This window comes from Eumetopias jubatus, unplaced genomic scaffold, assembly GCF_037043125.1.
Source record: "Eumetopias jubatus isolate StellerSeaLion01/CBP00866 unplaced genomic scaffold, mEumJub1_p1.0 scaffold_9, whole genome shotgun sequence".
NCBI lineage: Eukaryota > Metazoa > Chordata > Mammalia > Carnivora > Otariidae > Eumetopias > Eumetopias jubatus.
The window spans coordinates 53,904,579-53,929,299 of NW_028274815.1; the positions used below are offsets into that span (position 1 = coordinate 53,904,579).

The following is a 24,721-nucleotide window of genomic DNA, read 5'->3' on the forward strand; positions in this document are numbered from 1 at the left end:
CCAGTGCTCATTCCATCAAGGGCCCTCCTTAATGCCCATCACCCAGTCACCCCATCGCCCCACCCACCTCTTGTCCAGCAACCCTCAGTTTGTTTCCTAGAGTTAAGAGTCTCTTATGGTTTGTCTCCCTCTCTGTTTTCATCTTATTTTATTTTTCCCTCCCTTCCCCTATGTTCATCTGTTTGTTTCTTAAATTCCACATATGAGTGAAATCATATGGTGTTTCTCTTTCTCTGACTTTTTTCTCTTAGCATAATACCCTCTAGTTCCATCCATGTCATTGCAAAGGGCAAGATTTCATTCTTTTTGGTGGCTGAGTAGTATATGTATATTATATTATATGTGTATATATATACCCATATATACCACATCTTTATCCATTCATCTGTCAATGGACATCTGGGCTCTTTCCATATTTTGGCTCTTGTGGACAGTGTGTTAATTATAGATATTTTTTCACAGCAGTTTCTCCTCTAGTGGGGCCCCAACACCAGGGTTCCCAGAAGACTCAAACACTTGAGTCATGGAACCCAGAAAAGTGGTCACCCTGAATTCACCGAGAACCTGTGAACGGGACCCAGTTCCTGAACCTCTCCCCCGTCTGACCACCCCAGTTCTGGCCAGCCGCTTCACTTTCCTGTGCCGATCAGCCTCCCCCAGCTTTTGGCATAGATCTTGCCATCACCCTTTCAGGCCCCATGACCCCATAACCAGGCAGACTCCTGGTGCTGCAGAATGTTGCTTCAGGGCATCACACACATTTGCCGCTGAGGTGCAAAGGGCTGCAGTCGGCCCAGCAAATCTAGAGTTGGCTCTTTGAGGTCATGCAGGGAGGGAAGCTAGATGCTTGGCAATGAGCATGGCCTCAGAGTTGTCCTCTCGTCGTGTCCCCTGAACACCGTTCAAGGAGGGATTGTGTCTGGAGCTCCTAGCTCCCCATCTTTGAGATGTCACAGACACCTGCCCAGGAAAGCCTGCAGAGTCCTTACCTCCAGAGGGCGTGCCAGCGACTCTCCTAAGGAATTTAACCCACTCCTCCATCTCCGCCTGAGAGCTGGCCATGAGGACATAGGAGTCCTGTCCTGTGCGACTCTGGTCCCATGAGGCTGGAGGAAGAAGTAATACTAATGAAGGTCTTCGAGCAGTAAGCGGCCGAGACAAAGGGAAGCAAGGGAAACAACCTCAGCTGCCTCTTTTGTTCAATTAAACGACCAAACAACACAAAAGCATTATCTACTTAACCTCAAGGGAACCAAATACCTATGCACCCAAAACTCTAATTCTATAGATAAACCACTGAACACCCGTGGTTTGCAATTGGGATGCCTTGGGCTCCTGTCGGGGAGAGAAGCCGTTTCCTACCAGAAAGGAAGAGAAGTTCAAGGGGCGGTGTCGGCGTTAGAGAAGAGAGGCTCAGCCCATACAGTTTTGAAGACTGTAGTCCCTCACACCATCACAGATATTTTCCTAAGCTACTCATGAGTTCACCTGTTGGGGTGAGGAGGAGAACAGCAACTCAGGAGAGAGAGACAATGAGCACATGTGTGCCTTTCTCACAAAATCAGTGTTTCCTATTCGGGATTTCTACTCTCCTACCTGCACAAGACATTGTAAACGGTAGGCCCTCGATACATAGTTGATGGACAAATGAAGTCTGTTAGGACTTTCTTTACCATTTGCACTTTAAACCCACGATTACGGACAGACATATGTAATATTTCCTGGGTTCTGTGTTACAGACAAAAGGGTAAAGAAGTGACAAGGGGGTGGAACAGGAAGAGGTTGCCAAGAGAAAGGATGAAAGAAAGTGACAAAAAGAAAAATGACAGAGAAGGAGAAGAGAGGGAGAAGGAAATCATCTCAGGAAGGACAAGAACATAATAGCAATCCCTTTCAATTACAAGAGGCTATTAAATTTCAAAGTGTCTGTGTAAGCACCAACACATTCTTCTCACAATGTCAGGGCATTTCTCTCGAAAAAGAGTTTGTTCTAGCACCGCAGCTGTGCCCAAACCTGTACTTTCTTGCAGGGCAACAAAAAACCTTCAAATTCCTTTGGTTCTGATCTCTTGAACCTATATTAATATCCCCACATTCTTTTATGCTTTGGGACAACCCAATTCTGAATCCATCTTATCATTGAGTCATCAGCTCTTCTGACCAGGAAGGTCAGTCCATGGAGGCCCTGGCCATTCCTGAGAGCTAGGTGCCTCCAGAAGTAAAATGGGAAGTAAAAAGTGGTCAGGGTAGAACTAAAGAATCCTGGAGGAATCACAATATCCCTTTGAAATAGAATGGGCTCTAGTATCACTTCCATTCTATAGCCAATGGAACTCAAGTCCAGAGGTGCAAAGATGCCTGCCCATTGGCACCCAGTAAGTGACCACCAAACTCTAGGCATGGCCCCTGATCTTTTCCCCAATAATTGCCACTAGCCCCTATTGCTTCCAATTTGACCTTAGCCAAAATTTTTCTGGCACCTTTCTCCACCATGCCTATTCTCCAGTCTGTTGTGTTACCAAAAATATGCCTTTTCAGTTTACCCTGACTTCTGGAAGATCTTTTGTTTTGCCATTAGTTTTGTCTCTCGACTCCAATGAGAAACACCCCTCTCTCAGGATGCTCCTGACTGGCCAGGGCTTCAGTGGACTGACACTTCTGGTCAAAAAAGCCAATGACCTGATGACAAGAAGGATTCTAAATCAGGTCATCCCAAAGGGTAAAGAAGGTGAAGCTCCATGATATTAAATAGGTTCAAGAGATCAAAAGCAAAGGGAATTTGAAAATCTTTTGCTGCCCTATAAAACAATTAATGTTGGGCACATTGGAGTGCCTGCTCTATTTAAAATGGTAAGTGAGGGGCGCCTGAGTGGCTGTTGGTTAAGTGTCTGCCTTCGGCTCAGGTCATGGTCCCAGGGTCCTGGGATCAAGCCTTGTGTCGGGCTCCCTGCTCAGCGGGCAGTCTGCTTCTCCCTCTCCACCCACCCCCACTCGTGCTCTCTCTCACTGTCTCTGTCTCTCTTTCTCTCTCAAATAAATAGAATCTTTTTTTAAAGTAAAAAAATAAACAATAAAATGGTAAGTAACCCGCCACTATCCCAACCTCAACGAGAATTTTTCTTTCTTTGCTTTAATTTTTTCCATTGTGCTTGTTCTATCATAAGCAGTCAGTTGTCAGTGTCCTCCATTAGACTGTGAGCTGCACGCAGGCTTGTTCTTTTCTGGATTCCCAGTTCCTATGATAGTGCCTGGCTCATAGCAGGTACTCAATAAATCTGTTGTAACATCTCACCAGGCAGCATGAGAATGAAATGCAACAAGTGGAATAACTTTCTGTATCCGTGATGACATCCTTTGGGTGGAAGGAGAACAGATAATTATTCTGCTAGAGGTAAGTAGGGAAAGGGAAACCTGTCCTAAATTTTTGCCTGCCCCAAATAAAGAAAAACATAGCGTAACTACAATGAAAGGCTTCTCTCTGGCTTTTGTGCAACTGATACCGGTGATCACAGAGAAAGGGCCCTGCTTAGGGAGGCCATTTCCTCGGCCAGCATTGGTCCCTGAGAATAATCTTGCGTAAGACCATGGCAAAAAGAGGAATGAAAAATCTCTACATCATAATACAAAGGCTTGCCTCACTTTAAGTTGGGTGAAGACTTGAGAATGATGGCTCCTTTGGGAAACCTTTAGGAAAATGGTTCCCTACCTTATTATTGCTTTAGAATTGTTGTTTGTTCTTATGAGACGTGTGTGTGTGTGTGTGTGTGTGTGTGCATGCGCGCACATGCACGTGCACACCCAGGAGCCTGCAGCAAGTGTACGTGATAATGAGATACTGTAGCATAGCAATCTTCAAGGGTACTGGGCTTGGGGTGCAAAGCCCACAGTGAATCTGCAGCCAGGCCTCTCAGTAGGGTTACCATTGATAGAAAATTCAGGCTTTGGGACACATGTTACCATGGACGGTTGTATCCCATGAACTGTGCTGGGAAACGGGTCCTCAGACTAGAAGAATCTTGTGGGAAAGAGGTGGGGTTTTCTTAGAGATGAGAGACTAAAAAATAAACTCTTCCTCTGAGGAGGAAGAGAGTTGGACAGAACTCAGGTAAAAAAGCAAAGGAGTGCCCACTGGGAAGGAGGCCACCCGGAAGAGCTGAACTTTAAAAATGGTCTTTCTTTGTTTTCTATAGCAGTAGCCAGTTTTAGGATTGATTTCTACATTACAATTTCTTCCAGTTATCCCCGAAGATCACACATCTACATGGCACTAACTGTATATCAGTCACTATGCCAAATGTGCCAGATCGATTTCTCTCTTTCATCTTCACTATCCTCATCATTGTCCGCATTTCACAGATAAAGAAACAGGCAGGAAAAAAGGAAATAACCTGATCACAGTTACGCAGATAGAAAGCGGCAGGGCCAGGATTCAGAGCAGGGCAGGCCAGCTCCAGACCAGGCACTCTAACCTCACGGCTACACTGCCGTCTTTGTCATGTCTTACGCGCGTGCTGCCTTGAGCGAGTGATAAGGAGGGGGGTTAAGGGAAGGGGCGCTCGCTCAGGGGACTGGTGGCCTCCCCTGCTATGTCACCACCTGACCAGCGGGTCTGGAGTTCCTGGCGGGGCTGGGGCTGGCAAAGGAGCACGAGATAAGGAGAAGCAGCCTCGGTGTGCTAGGCTCACACAAACCCGAATTCCCCTTGAGACAGAGTAAGATCAACTCCTCTTGCCCCAGATACACTTGAGGAAGGGAACTCTTGCCTGGGCAGAAGCACCCTCCAGCACGCTGCTAACATGCGCAATAGAGGACTTTCAGCACCTGACATGTGCTAAGTGCTCAGTAATTCGCGGCTGTCATTTCGTATTAGGTCGTGTTGAACCATATGTGACTATTGACCGTGGACCATTTTTGACCTACCAAAATGGCAATTTCACATCGCTCAGTTTACATTGTAACTATTCATTTTAATATCTCACTCAACTTGGAAACTGAGCTCCTTTTAGTGAGCAGGGATGATGTACTTTTCAGAACAGTGTGCCAGCGCCTGGTGGAATACGTGTCTCCAAGCACACACTCACGAGATGCTTACAGGGTTGAACCACACGTGCACCCACCTAGTTGGCCTGCCAGCTAATGAACTAGTATAGGTTCGTTAACTACATACAGAACTACAATGCATTCTTACTCAGTTGGTTAGTTAGCTGGCTGACAGAGTCAGTCTTGACTTCTAGGATCCAGAAGTAAGACGGGAATATAATGTACCTCTGTCCCCACTTTTGTTGCCTACCTGGAATGACTTCAAAGACAAACTTCCCCGCCTCTTCTGGGTTTGTGGCGATCTCCTTGATCGTACTTCCTGGTAGATACATGCAACCCTGAAAGATCAAAAGTTGGCCCTTTAAGGTAAGCAGCAATTTGGTCCCCTAAAATTAAGTTGAAGGACAGACAGGATAATGATGGGATCAGGGAAGAAGACAGGTAGGTGGAGAGGAATATGGAAAGCTAGCATCCCAGTTTTGAACGGGGCCCTTCTGCTGTTCAAGCCTCTGACAAATTAAGTGACAGCTATCTGAGAGCAAGCTAGGTGCCTAGAGAGAAAAGAACAAGGTCCTGACAGAAGAGTGAGGGGAGGGGATGCCATCAGCAACACTTGCCTCTTCCCACTTTTCCAAGGACCTGACTTCCTGGCCAAACCAGACATCGGATCTTTGTAAGCAGGGCAGAGACTGGTATGCCTTGCAGAGGTAGTACGGTGGGCATTCTACCTGCCCGGCTGCCAGAGATTGCACAGGGGATGGAACCACAGGTAGCCAGTCAAGAAGATAGAGTACTTAGCAGCAGCAAGAGCTGCTGAGCAGCACATTCCAAGCATCTGCCCCTTTGCTAAGCACCTTGACTATGTTACCCATTTAGTCCTTCCGGCAACCCTCCCAGCCAGGTGTCATTATGCACATTTACAAATGAGGAACCTGGGAACCAGAAAGGTTCTATAATCTGCCCAATGTCACAGGGCTAGTAAGGGACAGACAGGTAATTCATCTCAGCAGCGAGCTCAAGTTGAGGTGGTCGGGACCCATCAGCTTCATGTCCCCCCGAAGTGGGGAGGAGGATCCTGCACCCATGGCAGGAAGTGAGGTTGCAGAAGGATAGGTGAGCCCTTAGATGTGACTACGCTATCAGAGAAACAAGTCACTTGTGTGCTCAGTGCTTTAGCACTTACATGCACCGTCACATGCAATATCTCATTAGGTCCCCGCGGCAGCTCTGTACCATAAGCCTGGAGACATGTGCCTCTTCTACTTGGCAGACGAGGTAATCAATACTGCGGAAATCTAAGCGACTGCACCAAGGGACACAGCTTATTTGTCCTAGACTTGGCTTGTCAGAATTTATATCTCACTGGCCATGACAGGCAGCGTGTCTGATTCTAGCTGAGTAAATATATGTGTCTTTAGAACAGTGTCAATGAAGAGGATTGGCATCAAAAAACCCATTAGCATCAAAAACAGAGAGGAAGCCTTGGAAAAGTCCCTGAGCAAACAAAACCAGTTTAGTCATACAAAGCTCAATTTCGCTTACTTTGCAAGACAAACTTGACCTGGATCATTTCTTGCTTATGCATAGCAAATCATAAGCATAAGCAAATCTTGGAAATCATAAGCAAAACTTGAACTATAATCACTGACCAGTTTCCTATCGTTTAAGGAAACGCGCGCAAGAGGCGGGGAGAGGCAGAGGGGGAAGGAGAGAGAGAATCTCAAGCAGCTTTGCGCTAAGTGAGGCTCGATCTCATGACCCTGAGATCATGACCTGAACTGAAATCAAGAGTTGGACACTTAACTGACTGAGGCACCCAGGCGCCCCTAAGGAAATTCCCATATTATAACCAATCACTATAAAAAATAAAACAGTCACTGCTTTCTCAACTTAAAATGCTGCTTTATAACAATATATCCCTGAGCCTCATTCCACGTTTTTGGCTTAAGTGCTTCCAGTTTGCAAACTGTCTTTTTGGTGTATGCAAAATAAATTTTTACTAGTTATTACTTCGGTGATTCATTGGTCTTACTTCTGTTATTTCTGAACTTTTGAGAGTATAGGGCAAGAGTCTTAACTCTCAGATCGGCTGCGGAGCCTGAACAAATAAATGTTTCTTGAGAGTCTAGAATTAAAAATGTCTAAGACTGAAGGAGAAAAAGAGTAGAAGAAAAAGAAGAAGAAAATGAGGGGGAAAAGAGGAGAAGGGGAGAGATGGAGAGGGGGAAGGAGGAAAAAAGAAAAAGTATCTGTCTATAAAAGGGAATTCTGTATTTTTCTACATTTCTCTAATTTTATTACTTGAAAATAACCTCAAACCTACAAGGTCCTCATCATCTTTAAATAATATCAATGGCCTCAGGAAAAAAAATGACCCTGAGATTGTGCAGCTGGGCTTCTTTGCATGAGTTATGGCACTAGAATAAAAAGCCACATTATTTTTAGACAAGAAGGGAGCACTGCCTGGCAGAAGAAAAGGAAAGTATAATTTCAGAAGTAACTGCCTCTCCTAAATACTTCTATTATTTGATATGTCCAAATCACTTTCATCCAAAAACAGTAAAAATAAAGTACAAAATATGTAAGTACTATTTATCGAGCAGTAACTAGGTGCCAGGCTCTGGGCTAAATGCCCTGAATATATTATCATATTAAATCTTCATAAGAACTCTCTGAAGGGGGCGCCTGGGTGGCTCAGTCATTAAGCGTCTGCCTTCGGCTCAGGTCATGATCCCAGGGTCCTGGGATCGAGCCCCACATCGGGCTCCCTGCTCCGCGGGAAGCCTGCTTCTCCCTCTCCCACTCCCCCTGCTTGTGTTCCCTCTCTTGCTGTGTCTCTCTCTGTCAAATAAATAAATAAATAAATAAATAAATAAATAAATAAATAAAAAGAACTCTCTGAAGGACAGACTGTTATTTTCCCCACTGGAGACATGAGGAAATAAGGGTCAGAGAGGTTAATTAGCTGATCCAAGATCACAGCGCTAGTTAATTGGAATGCTGTGATTCAAACTCCAGTCAGTGGGATTTCAGAATGACAAGTAAGACTTTACTTACAAGTCCCACTTACTTTGGGGGAAGAAGTAACCATCAGAGTTAAACTTATTCACCCCAAGACATAAATGATAAACTGCAAGCCCTTCCTCATCTTGAGCACAAGAACCTTGGACATCATAAATGAAGAGAGGAGAGTGGGAAGCCATAAGAGAGACAGTAGTGGGGGTTGGGACACTGATGGGGAGGGAGGAATGGCCCCGGACAGGAAGGGCTCCAGTGGCCACTTTTCCCCACATTGCAAGTCGACTGGGGTGGACTCTGTGCAAAGATGGAAGTAGGAGGCCACACACCCTACAGCAATGAAGCAGGGCAGATAGCTGGAGCAGTGGGGTGCTGGAGCCCACGTACAGCAGCTCACAAGGATGCACTGTCACACTTTCAGGAACAATGTGAGCCAGTTGTTAAACACAGCCATCATCAAAAGTTAAATTATATAAGCCTATAATGAAATATTTTATATTAAAAATCAAGGTAATAATACTCAGAGTTCAGCGATTCCTAGTTATTTACTATATTTTACTATGATTTCTGTTCATGTGGTTATTTACATCTGTTCTATCTGTGTGGTTAAAATACTATAAAACACTGTGCTTTACACATCTCTTCTCAACTCTGTGTTCAGTGATGTCATGTTAGCAGCCTGAATCAGCCAGGCTCGTGTATTTACACCACGGAAATTGGCTAATCCTGCATCACGATCAGCTCGGCCACCAGAGAGCCATTTGTGAAACACTTCCCAGCCACCTGCGGTAACGTCCCTGAAAAGGAGATGAGACAAGGGAACAAAGAAGCTAGGACTGTCCAGAACCATCACTGTAGCAGAGACTCGAGGGCAGTTTGCTGAGGTTCTGGTTTAAACAATTTCCCTGACAAAGAACCTGTTGGAATGAGTTCTATCAAGCTAAGTCAAAGATTTACAGAGCATTATGCTATTAAAGCTGGACAGACCATGCTGACACCTCAGGGGAAAAAATGCACAGATTGCCTTCTGTCGAGTCCCGAGCCTCCTGGGAGGCAGGCACAGGAGGTCCATCAGAGAGGGGCCGATCATTTATTTAATCATTCTCCTTTGTTGGACGTTAAGTTCAAAGTTTCTCATTATAAACAGCACTGCACGTATCTTATTTCTCTTGGATCACTTCCTAAAACTAAAATGACTCGCTGTAAGCCTATGATATTTTTTTGGCTCTTAGAAATTTGTCCAAATGGCTTTCTAGAAAGTTTGCACCAGCTTATATGCATATCATCAGTGTACATGAGGGCCTTTTTCACCTGATTGTTCCGAGATTACTGGGGTTTCTGTCTGAGATTTTTTTTAAGGGATAGAACTGTGTGTGTTCTTTTTAAATTTGTAACTAATTTATGCCTTATAGAAAAATTAGAAAATGGACAAAAAAGAGGAAAATCAAAAATTGTCTGCACCTCCAGTGCTCAGAAGAGATAACCACTATTAACAGGTCTGAGTATTTCTCTCCCAGCCATTTTCCCTTAAATTCACATTCATTATTTTTTCCCTCAACAATGGGATTAGTTAGATACATCATCCTCTGTTGTGAATTGGCCTTTTTTGCTTTTGTTTTCAAAGCAGTATTATGGATATCGTTCTATTTCAAAAAGTATTAATTTAGGGCATAACAGCAGACTTATATTCTATTGTATAAATATACAAAATTTCCTTGATATAACTTAGCCCCTACAACAGGGTATTGTTTTTAACATCACTATTATAAACAGTACTGTAGTGAAAACATGTACAGGTAAATTTAATTATCTACATCAGTCTTAGGGCACCTGGGTGGCTCATTCAGTTAAGCAGCTGTCTTTGGCTCTGGCATGATCTCAGGGTGCTGGGATCCAGCCCGGATTGGGCTCCCTGCTCAGCAGAAAGTCTGCTTCTCCCTCTGTCTCACCCCCACCTCCCCTCCCCAGCCCCTAGCTCATGCTCTCTCTCTCAAATAAATAAATAAATAAATAACATCTTTAAAAAAATAATTATCTACACCAGTCTTAAGCAACCACTTTGGTTAAATGTCTAGAATTAGAAATGCAGGGTCAAAGAGTTTGCATTTTTTAAAAAGGCATGTATTACCCTCCAGAAAGGTGGTACGGGATTTTCATTTCCATCAGCTGTGCATTATAATTCCTATTCCCTGTCCTTTCCAACACCGAAATTTCTAGAAAAGCTTTGCTAATTTGACAAGGGGACAGTGATGTCTCGTTAGATTACATTGTATGTCTTTAATTATTACCGAGACTGAACTTTTTTATATACGCATATTGGTGATTACATTTCTTTGGTAAATTGTCCATTTGCGTCATTTGCTCACTTTTCTATTGAGCTATTTGGACTTTTTTTAAAAATAGGTTTGAAAGAATACTTTAAATATTAAGAATATTTGTGTACTATATGCACATATACAATTTTTCCTTCTTATTATTTGCCTTTTCACATTATGATAATTGGTTTTTAAGGTAGAGATATTTTACGTAATTAAATTAGCCTTTACCTTGTGCTGTCTTTGTTGCTTACACTATGCTTGAAAAACACCTGCCTTCCAAAGATTATGCAGGTAGCTGCGTTTTCTTCTAGGACTTTTATGAACTCATTTTTTTTTACATTTAAGTCTTTAGTCCATCCAGAATCATGAATGGTGCGAAACATGGCATAGAAATATACCTTTATTTTTCCCCAAGAATTTAGCTCATGTCTGTAACTTTCATGTCATTTCAAGATGTTTGACATGTCTATGAATCCCAAAACGGTGTTAAATAAATGCTTTATTTTTAATAGATTTCCTTTATCTTAACAAAATAATGATGAATATACAAAAAGTCTACAAGGATGTCCACTTAACTCTTATTTGTAATAATAATATAAAAATATCAGCCCAAATTCATTAGAAAATCAAATAAATTATAAAATGTCCATACAGTAGATTATTCTGCCACCATTAAGAATTACATTGTAAAAGAATATTTATCTATAATAATAGTAATTCATGACTTATTGTTAATTTTTAAATGAAGAATATTATTATACTAATTTGCATTTAGAATAGATGAGTTTCTAAATGTATACGTATAGAAAGAACTGGAAGAAGTGAGAATTTGGGTGCCTATTTCTTGCTAATGGGATCTTTTTCATTTTCTGCTTTGTGTTCTTCCACATCTTCCAAATTTCCTACCATGCACACATATAACTTTTGTAATCAAGGTATCCATATCTATATACAGTAAAATCTTTTTTCTAATACATTATCATTCATCCCTAAAAGCTTTTTAAAAAACTTTTTATATCTGAAATGAGTATTGAATTTTACCAAATGCTTCTTTCAGTCACAATTTAGGGGTTGTGCAGTTTTTCCTTATTCGACTTATTGATCTCAACCTATTGATCTGATGTATTATAGTAATAGAGTTCCTTAAAAAAAAAAAAAAAAAAAACTTCTTCTCCTAGAAGAAGCTTTGCCTAATTATCCCAGGCTACTTTACCCCTGGAAGGACTTCCTTCAGAAGCAAAGGAGAGAATCTAGGACCTCCAATAATTTATTTAACCTTTGACATCAGCTTTCACAAAACATTTTATTTACACATGCTTCATATCATTTGAGCCTGTGGTAAGTGCAGGCCGGATACGATTGTCTCATTCTATAAAAGAAGAAAGAGGAGTCCAGAAAAATTAAATAGTTACCTGGCCAGCTTCCTGGTAGAAGAGCCAGGGAAGGAATACAAGCTTGGACATATTATACCTCTCATCATCTACATCTCGGGGAAGTAAACCCCACCGAGTTGTCCTTCCTGCTGATTTGGGAAGGCTAATGCTTTAGTGCCACCTCCCTCATTCTGCAGATGGGAAGACTTGCTGCGTCATCTCCTCATGCACTAGTCCCCACCACCTTAGCCTATAATTGCTTGGCTCTGATAGGGTCTGGGTTGTTCATAAAGTAAAAGGAAGTCTGGTTACCATGCACAGGTCACTGAGCAAGAACCCAGTCTGTGGTGGGGTCTCTGGCCCTTCTCCAGCCTTTGCAGTGACAGACACTCAAGTGGAGGGCCTGGTTAACCAGGTGCTGCTGATATGTCACAGATCCCCAAGCTTATTCTTAAAGAGAACTGTCCTCTTCCAAAATGATTGTCTTGTTTCTTTACATACCCTGCCATCCACCCTCAATACCCTTAGCATTCTTGGGGCTTTTGTTCCTGGATCCAGAAGGTTCTAGAGTCTGTCTTCCCTAATAAGTTCCTTCTGGCCAAGCTCACTCTTCCACCTCCACAGACATGAGCTCTAGATGGAGTGGCCAGTCATCCTGAGAGCTCCAAGACATGCAGGTTACACCTGGGGTCCCAGGGTAATTGTTAATAGCACGCCCTTTCACTTTCACGCACCATGACGGCCAAGAGGAATCACTAGTCCCAAGACTTAGGACCAAAGTCCGCTCTGGCCCCATCCACTCCAATTAGAAATCCTGTTTACTGTACTTTCAAAGTATACCAGCAACCTGATCACTTTCCTCCAGCCCACAACCCTCACTGACATTCTAAACAACATAACCTCTCCCCTAGATTATGCTCATGCCTCCTTCCTCTGGCCCTGAATCTATTTTGAACACTGTAGCCAGAGCCTTCCTTTTACAGCATAAGCCAAAGAAGTGTCCCCTTTCTGCTCAGAACCTTGCAATGCTTTCCCATAGCCCTCAGCATAAACCTTCATGTCTTTGCAGTGATCTCCCTCTTTGCTATCTGCACTGTGATCCTGAGCCCCGCCCTCCCCTCTCTGACTCCATCCCCTTTGATCCTCTCATTCCCTAGCTCTGTTGCTCCCACACTGACCTCCTTGGTATTCTCAGCACACAGCAGACATGCTCCACCACCGGGCCTTTGCACTGGCTTTCCTCTCAGCATGAAGTGCTCTTTCCCCAGAGATCTGCCTGGCTAACTGCCTCTCTCCTTCTTAATCATGCTGACCACCCTTTGTAAAATCATCTCGCCTCCCCAAACGCCTGATCTCCCCTTAACCCATTCTTTTTTTTTTTTTAATCTCATGGAACTCATCACTTTTTAACAAACCACATACTCTCCTTATTTATTATTTTCTGTCTGTCCCCTTATCATCTAAGTTCCACATGCAGGGACTTATATCTGTTTTACTCACTGGTTGATTTCAAGTACCCCAAACAATATCTGGTACATAATAGATGCTCGGTAAATGTTGGTCGAACAAACAAATCAATTTGCCTGAAGGCAAATCCGCTGGCTCTGAGCCCTCACATTCAGCGTCACCATCAAGACTGTGTCACCAGCCTTCACTTAAGGGCTGAGTTTAGGAAGCTCCTCAGTGCTCCCCTTGGGGCTTTGCACACCGAGGATCACCCTGTTCTCTCTGCGACGCAGTTTATGGATCTAAAAGCTGGTGGGGAGGAGAGAGGGGACACCTCTCGCACGGATCCTAGGGTGAAAGCCTGAGGATCTTTCCTCCCCCTGCGTCCGGCCAGGGGAGCCCTGCCAGTGGGGACCCACGGCCTGGCTGGTACCTGTGGCTTCGCCTCCTCTTCGTCCTTATAGTAGTAGAGCTGCTGCGCCCTCAGCACGAAGTATCTCTGCTGCCAGTTCTTCACGATGGACCTCTGCTTCTTGAGCCAGCCCATCTTGATGGGCCTCTCCAGCGGGTTGGGGGCAGACGGCTGGTGGAGGGCGGCCATCTGCTCGCCGGTCATCACACTCCGGGACCGAGCTATGGAGAGGAACAGACAGGCAGGCTGGCTGAGGGACATGAAGCGGCGTGCGGGGGCGGGGGTGGGGGAGAGTGGGGCGCCGAGGCCACAGAGGAAGCCCCAAGGGGCCGAGAGGCTGGCTGCGCCCCAGCCGGGCCGGCTCAGGAGGCCCGGCCTGCGGGAGGCACGAAGCCCCGGGCGGCCGAGAGGCAGCCGAGCGGCCTGCTCCGGGCGCGGGCCGGCCAGGGACCGGGAAGCCGGCGACAGCCAGAGGCCCGACGCACACGCAGTCCGGCGCCCGGCGCCGGCCCCGTCATTCTGCAAAGAGAAAGGCTGGCTGGAGCCTTCCGAAGAGGAAGTGGCCGCAGCATCTGACAAAAGGTGCTTCCTTTTTCCTGCGTGGGAGTCGGTATCTGACAAGAGAAAGAGAAAACGGTGCCCGCTGGGAGGGTTCAGGGAGTCCTACGCAGCTGCAGAGGCAGCCGGAAGCTGGCCGGGCACTGTCCCCAGAGCAGGACCTGGCGCCCCGCAGCGTCCCTCCGCAGCAGACCCCGAGCCCCTGGCCCACTCCACGCCCCCACCGTGCAGGAAGCTGGCCCTTCCGGAGTGCTCCTGCCAAGTGTCATCCATTGCCACTCTGTCCCTGGCCCTCTGAGCGTATTTAGAGCCCTTTATGCTCCACCAGGGGCCTCACCGTAGCTGCTTTCCTACCACAGGACCTGTCGGGTGGGCCCTTCCCTGGGCCGACGACACACAAGGACCCAATGGGAAACGCATCTGCCAGCAGAACACAGAAGGGGAATTTGAATCCAGACCCTCATGTTTTCACACCAGAGCGCTGCTGTCACCCGATCAGGTCCAGGTGTCCACAGCTCGTCTCCAGGGTAACTCCCAGTCCCGGATAGCGGTCTCCTTTCCTTCCCTCCACAGCGACGGGTCTGCAGGCCTGTGGTCCGGCTGGTATATGTCTTCTGAGCCCCACCTCCTTTCTTTCCCTGCCAGTTCTGCGGTACCCTTCTACAGAGGTCCACCACATGGGAGCACCAGACCCCAATCATGTGCTGCCACCCCCGAGTGCCTGCACTCCTGTTCTTGCTGGAAGAAGTCTCTGTCTTATAGCCCCTTTCTTCAGCTTTTGTGGGTCCCCGGAACATTCATGACACAGCTGAATGCAGCCAACTTCACTTTGGCCAGTTTCTCCCAGCCTGGTTGGAGACCAGCTCTTCCTTTCCTGGCTCTTAGACCCTTGAGTCCAGTACACAAATTCTCTGAGCCTCCGTTTCCTCGCTTGTTAAACTAGGGTAATGACAGTCCCTACTCTATGGAATCATTGTAGAGATTAAACAAGCTAACATATATAAACATATATAACTTGGACATATATAACTTGTCCCAAGGGAAGCAAAAGTGACTCGTTCATTTTATCAACAGGTAACGTTGCTTCCGCTACAAGGTTGGAGATCATCTCTGAGAGCTTCCTAAACGTCCCTGTGCTTTCAAGGTGTCGCTCCATCATCAAGCTTCCTCTCTTCCTTCATTCCTATCTTGAATGCATTGAATCAACAACCTTTCCCATTGCTTTTGATTTCTTTCTTTCTATCTCCTTCTATGCCTATGGCTTTCAACCTTTATTTCTGTTCATGGCATACTTTCAAATATCAGAATTTTATATGGCATCGCAGACTAATTGTATTCAGAGTTATCACCCTATTTATGTGTTTTACCCTTCAGTCCTATATGGCTGTCTGAAGACGACTCTGCTCCCTTGATCCTCACAAGGAGCCTATGTTCCTGTCACATCCCTTGTAGCCTGTGATCACCCCTCACCTCCCACCAGGGACTGGAGAGGCCATACTATGTTGGACACCAGAGGACAAAGCATACTCGGTTCAACCTTCTCTTGGGCAGACATCATCGTAACAGTGCATAAGCCCGGTTGTAGTAAAAAGTAACTCGACATTTTGATGACAAGTTGGCAGCATGCTTGCAAAGGGTTTGCTTTATATCAGTGTGTCCTGACACCCCAGTTAAGAATTTTATCTTAGATCTTGCTCCTCAGTTAACTACTGTCTTCATGATCTCCCACCTGTAGTTCAAACAACAACCACACTGAGGCTAGTCACGTACTCTAAGGCTGTGTACATGATCTAAAGGAGTGATAGGAGGGTCTTGGCAGGAATAAAATGGGAGGAAGGAATTTGAAGAACGGTGTGCAGCTCTGTGTCTCTCTAGATCAGAGACCGTAACTTGTGAAGACGCCTATCTGTCCTAGAAAAGGGCAGATAATAGACAGAGATGAAAAAGAATGTTCGTACCCACAACCTTTGGAGAAAATGGAGGAGTGAGGCATTCTGGCAAATTCAGGGGTGTCCTCCTTCACCCCAAGAGCCTCAGCATAGCCCAGCTGTTCTCCTAAGGTAGCATTAGTATGACCATTCACCTGAAGTAGCATCGGACTAGGGAGGGAGGGCCACCCTCCAAACAGAGCCATAATGAGGGAGCTTCACTCGGCTTCTGGGTGACGCCACCAAATGAAGCCAGCCCAGAAAAGGATAGAAACAAGCAGATGCCACACAATGGTTATGAGGACTCAGGCCTCCTGAACCATCCCCAGAGACCCAAAGCAATTGTTAGAACCATGGTGGGAGAAACTAACGGGGGGTGGGGGAAACAGACGCCCAAAAGACACTGTAGATTGAAGAGAATTAACTCAACATGGAATTTGGTTGCTGGAACATTATTCTGTGGTTAATTCTGTGAAATTTTTATGCTCTGTTATGGCAAAAATGATGACAAAAACAAATACACAAAAACAAAACCTCCTCTAGAGACATCTGTGCTTTACAGAATGGCCTAGCAAAGGCAAGAGGAGGTATGAGGATCTTATGTTCTCGGACTTGGCCAAGAGGGACTTGGATGCCCTTGGGACTGGTAGGCAACCACCTTTTCTGTCTGCATATGGTCAAGGCCTTGACTAACCATCTTTTATATTCCAGAAATGATACCATTCACCCAGACATCCACCCAGTGCTTCTGGAGGGCCTGTTACCATCCTCATTGTGGGTAGTATGACTACCCACAGTGTGTCATGCTTACAAGTCGGAGTGTGGATAGCCCAGGACAAGCCTCCACACTGCTGGAATTAGCCCCAAACACTGGGGAGGTGAGAGCTGGGCTTCCAGTGAACCAGTGACTAAGCAGGGGAGCTTTCTGTCCCATGTCAGAACCGTCTCCCACGTTGGCCTTCAGCATCGCTCATCAGTCAGACCTATCCTGAGATGATTCAAATATCAGGGAAGGAAGCCTGGTGGGCTTTGAGTCCGACTTGTTTTTGGCTAAGTTTCCTTGTTAATTCCTTTGAACAGTCTCTCTTCTTTGTGGGTGTGACTTGTTCCCAGATAAAGTAAACAAAGAAATCTGTTACTATTAATGGAGCTGTTTCTCATAAAGAAAATAATAACTGTGATAAGCTTCACTTGTGAGCCAGTCCCTGCACACTGAGTGCACGCTCCCAGCCCTGTGGGAAGGAGATCTGAGCCAGCCTGTGGGTTGGAGAGCAGGCTGCAGGCAGGCCAGGCAAGGCAGGAAGTCAGAAAGCAGTTGCTAAGCGTTTACAGAACACTCTGGGGAAGTGGGAAGCGAGGGCCTCAGTAAAGTCAGAAACCCACCCTGACTTTAGTAGAGAGAGAAAGAAGCCCCTCTGACTATGCTGTTCAAAACAGTAGCCACTTGCTATTTGTGGCTATGTACATGTAAATGAATTACAGTGTATTAAATTTAGTTCCTCAATCACACCAGCTACATTTCAAGTGCTCAGTAGCCCCGAGTGGCTCTTGGCTACAGGATTGGACAACACAGATAGAGAACATTTCCATCAGCACAGAAAGTTCTATTGGTCAGCACTTCCTGGAATCAGAGTGTTACCATTACTAAGCATGAGACAAAAATGGGTTGTAAACGGTGGGGCAGCATTTCATCAAATAGGAAATCAAGCTAGAGATCCCTGAGAAGAAGTGGCTTCAGGTGGCAGAGTGAGAAGCTCAGCCTTGATCTGAGAGGTTATATGGAACCACTTCATGTACCTGGGCGAGGGAGGTCCGGGAGAAAATATAGACGAAAATATAGACTGTGTATGCTGAGTTTTAGTCGGCAGTCTGGGAGGGCACCAGAAAGAGAAGAAGACAAATGGAAGAAGTGCCACATGCCCAGAAGATGCCCAGAAACTTCTGTTTCTGTAGTAGAAGTTAGCTACTCTCTGCCACAAGTTGGAGCAAGAGAAAATTCAAAAAAGAAGTATAAACAGAGAAGTCAGCTTGGGAAGCATTATCACTTCCTTTCTTCATCTTCCCATCTTCTGACCCCTAACCCCCAAAATAATCAACCACAAAATCTTCTAGGGTCTACTTTTGAGATATTTCTTCTATCTGCTCTCAGCTATGCTTCAGTTTAGATTCTATTTTAGATGGTTCCAAATGTACGGGTGAGATGCTAATGGTTCATCCAAAGCTGGGTATTTTGTCAATATGTTGATACAAGCTGTGCATTAGTCTGGGAACCATGTTAAATGGCTTTGAAAAGGGAGTAGATAATATATGCTTCACCCCCAGAAACCTGAGCTGCAGACCTGTCTGTCCAACTGTCTACATGTACTTCGATGGGAATCTCAAGGTCACCATGTTGCTGGTGAAAGTGCAACTTTACCCTGCCCCCTCCACCATTCCCCTTACCTTACACCCACAGACACACGCCCAAACCTGCTTTTCCTCCACAGATCTCCATGATGGGCTGTGAGGGATGTCTTCCCAGCCAACCAAGCAAACCAGAAAGCTGCCCCATTCCACAGTCACCACAATCAACAACTCTCTCTCAGATCCAGCCTTCCTCTCTACCCACCCACCTCCCTGCTTTTGTGGGCCCTTCTATTCTCCCCCTGGATTTCCACAATAGCTCCCTTATGTGTCTCTTCTACCAGTCTCACCTCCAGTCCATTGGTGACATTGTCTATGACATGGTCCTTCTAAAACACAAATCTGATCATGTTACTTGCCTAAAGCCTCCGATGATCCTCCAGCACCTTCATCATTAAAAGATGCAGGCTAAACTCCCTACCAAGGGTTCAGAGTCCTGTGGTTTTCCTCCCGCATTTCCCGCTCCTTCTCCACACGCATACTGCCTTTCCTTCTTGACAACACGCTATTCTCTCTGCTGGAATATTCTACCCCCCCACCCCCAATTTGACCTCTCGGAAGGCTCTTGTTCATCCTTCAAGACTTACTTCAGCCCACATCTCCCATGAGAAGCCTTCCTAGCTCAGCCGGACTCAGTCACTCCCTGGGCTCTGTTCACTTTTAACTGGGAACACTTCCATCAGAGCACTTCTCATCCTGCCTAGTCCTCTCTCTTACTCTGTCTTCCTTCTCCACATATGCTCTAAAGAGTTAAAGGGGCTCTGCCTTTGGCCTTGCTCATCCTTGTATCCCCAACAGCTAACACAGTGCCTGAAAGAGAGGGCAGGATGAAGTAGCAGAGGGCACAGGCTTCTACGTATGTAGCGTTGGGTGAGTCATGTTCTGTCTCCGAGGCTCAGTTTCCTCCTCCGTGAAGTTGTGATAATGATATGTACCTTGTGGGCGGCTAGTCTACAAGAATGAATAATGATAAGTGGAGAGGTCCAAGCCACGGTCTGCTTCTTAGAACATGGGCATTAAATGGAGGCTATTATTATTAAAATGGACTCGATTTTATGTTAAATGAGAGAAAAGACAGAAGAGATGAAAGAGAGAAGGGATGAAAGAAGGGAGAGAGAGGGAGAAAAGGAAAAAGAGAAGACTAGCTGGGCACTGTACAACATTCCAGGTGCAAATCCAGAGGCCTAGTTTGGATGGTGGCAGTGCAGAAGGACAGAATAGGGGAGGCGGTTGTGAGGGGAACCACCAGACGAGAAGTGGGAGGCCAAGACTCGTGTGAGGCTTGGGGTGACCTCAGGTAAGGCAGCCTTCTCCACCTGTTCGTTTGCCGTACCCTGGCTGAGCACACAGTGTGTACCAGGAACCGTGTCAGGTTCTGGGATATAAGATCAACTAGAGGCAACCCTGTCCTCAAACAGCTCATGGGTCTGGGACACCTGTTCGTAGAGGCAGGGAAGGAGGTCAGAGGACAAAGTGGGTTTAAACAGGCAGGGAAATCCCGTTCTGGGCCTGGTTAGATGTAAAGCTGGACCAAGAGCTGTGGACTTCGCCCAAGCTCTGGTGTTGACAGGTAAGGCCTGGGGATTAAGAAAGAGATCAGAGGGAAAGGGGCAAACGAAAGCCAGGAGATGAGAGTGACATGAAAATCTCAGATCTGAAAAGTAACACAACAGATGTTCAGAAACCAAAGAAAAGCCTGGGCGCACAGGACACCAGCACAGAGGGAAGCATTTTTAACTTGAGGCTATGGAGAAAAACTTAGATATGAGATGGAAGACATTATTACCATTTTCCTTGGGACCTTAAAGAGAGCTTGCAGTAGGTCTAAATATGGGGAAAAGGAAGTGTAGCAAGAAAATCCATTATCACCAAGAGTTTGGGGGTGGAGCAGGGCTACCTAGAAGGACAAAATCAGAGGAGAGAGGCTGTCATCCTGTGCCAAGCAAAGATCGCATTTCACATCCCTGGGCCAGGAGCTGTCCTTGGGGAGCACATGGGGCCTTTGAGTGGAGAAATAGGTTTCCTCTGCCTCTGGATGGATGGATGGATGCAGCCACATACCAGGGTAATAACTTGATGAGAGGAGCACCAGTGGCTTTCAGCCCTCCTCACCCTTTCTGCCAAGGCCCTTGTACAGTGCACACTTATACAACCTTCCACGTTCTGTAAGAGGTCCCTTAAGGATCTAAAGCACCATTCAAAAGCAAGACGTTCTTTTTAAAGGAGTATTTGAGTCTCTAATCTCAGTTTTCTCTCTCAGAAAGGTCTCCCTGACTCCAAAGGTGGGCTGAAAGCCCCATGGCCTCAGGGATAAACATCTTTGTGCTTTTATTGCATGGTTGCAGGTGATAAGTTGCTAGAGCTATAAAGAGGTTCTTGAGAGCAAGAAGGACCATGTCTTATTCATTTTAGTATCCTGAGCACCCTCATAGTGTCTGGCTCAGAAAAGTTAACTGGGAGGAATGAAGAAAGGAGAGAGGTGTATGTGTGCACGTGTGCCTGAGTGTGTGTGTGTGTGTGTGTGTGTGTGTGTGTGTGTGTGTTATGGAGAGAAAATAATGTTGAATAATGTTCTGATAAAAGATTCATAACATGGATTTTTAACCAAAAAAACCTAGTCTTTCTCTCTTATCTCCTTTATTAACCAATCAGAAAAATTAATTGGGCATTTCTTATGTGCAGGGCATTGTGCTGAGTAATAGGCAAGGTTTAAAAAATAGAGGAAACCCTCTAGGTTAGTGAACTTGAGACTTGTGGGGTTTCAAGTATTTATTGTGCACCCCGGCATACAAAATGCATTCCACTGTTTCCCAATCCCAGTCTTATTTCTTGATGACCTCAGCCCTGTCATACTCTCCTTGTATAAATTAGGGGGATTCATAATCAGTCGTGAATCACGAAGTGTTAAAGGAGAGAGGAACATCTAGTTGAGGCCTTCTTTCTGGTAAAATCAGAATAAGAAAAGAGTAGCACTGATGAATAAAATGGAATGGAAGCTCAACCATCAAAAAGTAGGGTCCCAGGGTCAGGGAGTTCAACCAGTTTCTTCACCAATCTAAACACACCTCCTAGAAGAGCCTCTGGCCAACTGAAGTTTCCTAATAAATATTTGTTAAGTGAATAAAATCAACATTTTAGAATGAAATGCAAGCCTCTATCAGGTATTGCATATATGCAACAAATACTGGCCAGTTTACCTCTTCATGGGATTTCTAGATGTGTTCACATGTGCCCACTCAAGCAGAGTGGCCAATAGAAAACATAACCCCTGATCTAATAATGATGCACATCAATAGTGATATATTTACTGAATATTTATCATGTGCCAGCCACAGTGCAAACACTTTATAAATCTAGTTTCATTTAAATCTCACAGGAACTCTTTATGGGAAGCATCATATCTGTCTTACAGACAAGGTCGTCTCTGTCTTACAGACAAGGTCATCTCCGTCTTACAGACAAGGAACTGAAGCTCACAGAAGTAAAATGATTTGCCCCAGTTTTACTGCTAGAAATCTGATTTCAAAGCCCAATACCCCTACCTAAGCTACAGTGCCCCCCCGGAGAAGCATGTATTCTAGGGTTAAAGAGAGGCACCTAAGTTGGGAATCAATGTGTAATATAGTTGCCAGGGTCAGATGGTAAGCGGGAAGTGAAGAAGAGAAGGTACTCCCCTTCCTCGGGGCAAGGGACCAAAGCCACTATTCCCAACCCATCACGTGAGACACCTGCTTCAGCCTCTATCCATTTTGCCCCCATATTATGCATAAACAACGTTGTGCTACTTTTCCTGTCCACAGTAGGTTCTGCAAGCCTCAATAGGTCTTGAAAAAAACAGTGACAAAAGATGGTGCTGAAACCACCAGCCCATCACCGAGGCTGTGCTGACACGCTGATAGGAAAATGGACATCATAGGTAGTCCTGTCATGTCTTACCAGCGCTTTGCCCAAGCTCATTAAAAGAGACCTAAGGATTCTGACCAAAGCCCAACGTGGCCGAAGTGTGGGAGGGAGGAGCTAACCCAGGCCAGCCCAGTACTCAGGCCCACACAACAGCCTGTGGCTGGCAGCCCACCCAGGTTGAGAATGGGGCTGCTGGGGAGCCGGGCGAATCCCTGATTAACACGGATCTTATAGCCTTCCCCCCCCCCCCCCCCCCCCACACACACACACACGCAGACGAACACAGACCTGCCTGTCCAGTTGCCAGACTGCGGGAACACACCCCCTCCCCAGAAGAAAGTTAGGTCTTCTAACTTCAGAACCTCCAGGCTCACTTCCTTTATTCCTTTTCTCTTTTCCCTCTTCAAGGCAAACTGCTCTCCATTTTTTCTAATGGTGGTTGTTTTATTTTTTTTTCAAGATTTTACTTATTTATTTGACAGAGAGAGAGAGAGTGAGCACAAGCAGGGGGAGCGGCAGACAGAGGGAGAAGGAGAAGCAGGTTCCCCACTGAGCAGGGAGCCCAATGCGGGGCTCGATCCCAGAACCCTGGGATCACGACCTGAGCTGAAGGCAGATGCTCAACCAACTGAGTCACCCAGGCGCCCCAAACTGCTCTCCATTTTAAAGCACCCACTATTCAGGGACCCGGGGAACTTTTAAAATCTTTTCACTTTCAAAACCTGGCATTTAGACTTTAGGAAAAATGTATCCTGTGATTACTGCCCTGGATTTTTCTTTGAATTCTAAGTTTCATTTCTAATTTTAGTATGAAAATCCTTGCCACCTGCAAGAAACAACAAGCCATAAGACTGAGGGCAGCCAAGGGGATTGCTCTGTGCACCTAAAGTTAAATCACACGGACTTCCCCAGGACACTCACCCATGGGACAAATTGACATAACCTCATTCAAGGAGCTATCTAAAAGTCATCCTCTGAACACCTGCCTCCATACCCAGGAACTGAGCAGGTTGAATTTTCTCATATTCTATAGCCTGTAGAAATGCCCTTCATTGTTTGACAAGTAAACATTTCGGCCTAGAAGAACAAATTCTGTTTTGGAAAGACACTTAGCCCAGATCGCTGTCTTTCGCAGGAAGAGGTTAAAAATGTGGTCTCAGTAGCAATATAAAGGAGAGAGAGAGTGAGACAAGAAGTGGGTGGGGGTGTCAGAGAGGGAGGGGGGGCGGAGACAGGGCAAGGGAGGGAGAGAACGGGCTTCCTGTTTCTTGGGCTTGCAAGGTCTTCTGCGCTTACAAATTCTCTCGGCCAAGGGCGCCCTTCCAGGGCCACCCCTCTGGTGTCCACATTTTGGAGCTTGGGCGTTTCTTAGGAATTTAGAGCACAGTTGCCTCTTGTGGGTGTGTGTCTCCATCAGTTGCAACACTTCAAGGGCCCCCCTCCTTCTCTCTTTGCATAACAGGAAGCCAAGTGTAATAACAAAAAGCTTGCAGAATTGTGAATGCTTCCTACTCTACACTGCCCGGGCTGCCTCTTCCTCAGCACAAGGTGAAGTGGCGATTTGGCAATCGGGTGGTAAATGTAGCTTGTGTTGACAATGTGGCTGTTTGTGGATGGACGCTAATTGCCTTTCCAGACATCAGCACAAGGAAAGACTTTGCATCATGTAGGACCGTGGGACAGCACAGGAGGTTCCGCTTGGTGCTCACGTGCTGTGCTGAAGCAAGAAGGGCCTTGGGAGAAGTAGTGCCGCTTCCATTGTCACTGCCATTCATTTTTTCTAGTTAAGAGGTTTTACTTAGTCACTGGCATTCATAAACAAATAATGCATTTGAAGGCTTGACCTATTTGCATTTTATAAGCCCGGATGAATTCTGGGGTCCCTCCCGATGCTTCCCAGCAGCGATCCAGCAGGGGCAATGCTCAAGACAGGCCCCCATGACCAAGCACAAGGCTACCCATCCCACAGATGTCACTCCATTCTGTTCCTACACCCTTCCCCTGGTCTTCAGGAGTAGTTCTTTTTAACCCTACAATCCTGCTAAGAATGTGAACAACAAACAATTCTTGCAGTGGGATGGGCCTGGCATACAAGTCATGATATATTTCTCTTATTCTATAACCTGATAAAAAGATTCTATTAAAAACTGAGGCGATTAGATTAAGGGTAGAGGAGAGATGATACCAATAAATTATTAATGAGTTTTGCTGGGTGTGATCAGTCAGTGTGGTTAGGAAGCAAAATATCCATGTTTTAGAGATGCATAATTAAGGATGAGGAATAAAAGTCCATAGCATCAGGGATTTGCTTTAAAATGTCTC

General features: G+C 45.6%; 1 protein-coding gene across 2 annotated transcripts in view; it reads right to left on the reverse strand.

Moving 5' to 3' along the window:
- ARHGAP25 (Rho GTPase activating protein 25) overlaps nt 1–24,721 on the reverse strand; it is an 86,770-nt gene that overhangs the window by 33,444 nt on the left and 28,605 nt on the right. Inside the window, exons 2-4 of one of the 2 annotated variants that reach the window (XM_028116373.2) lie at nt 13,629–13,828; nt 5,291–5,378; nt 990–1,106 (exon numbers count right to left, since the gene is read on the reverse strand). In XM_028116373.2, the coding sequence (XP_027972174.1) occupies nt 990–1,106; nt 5,291–5,378; nt 13,629–13,828 (405 nt within the window). Of the gene's footprint in view, nt 1–989; nt 1,107–5,290; nt 5,379–13,628; nt 13,922–24,721 lie in introns of those variants that run through there. The other variant, XM_028116376.2, reaches the window with a different exon arrangement.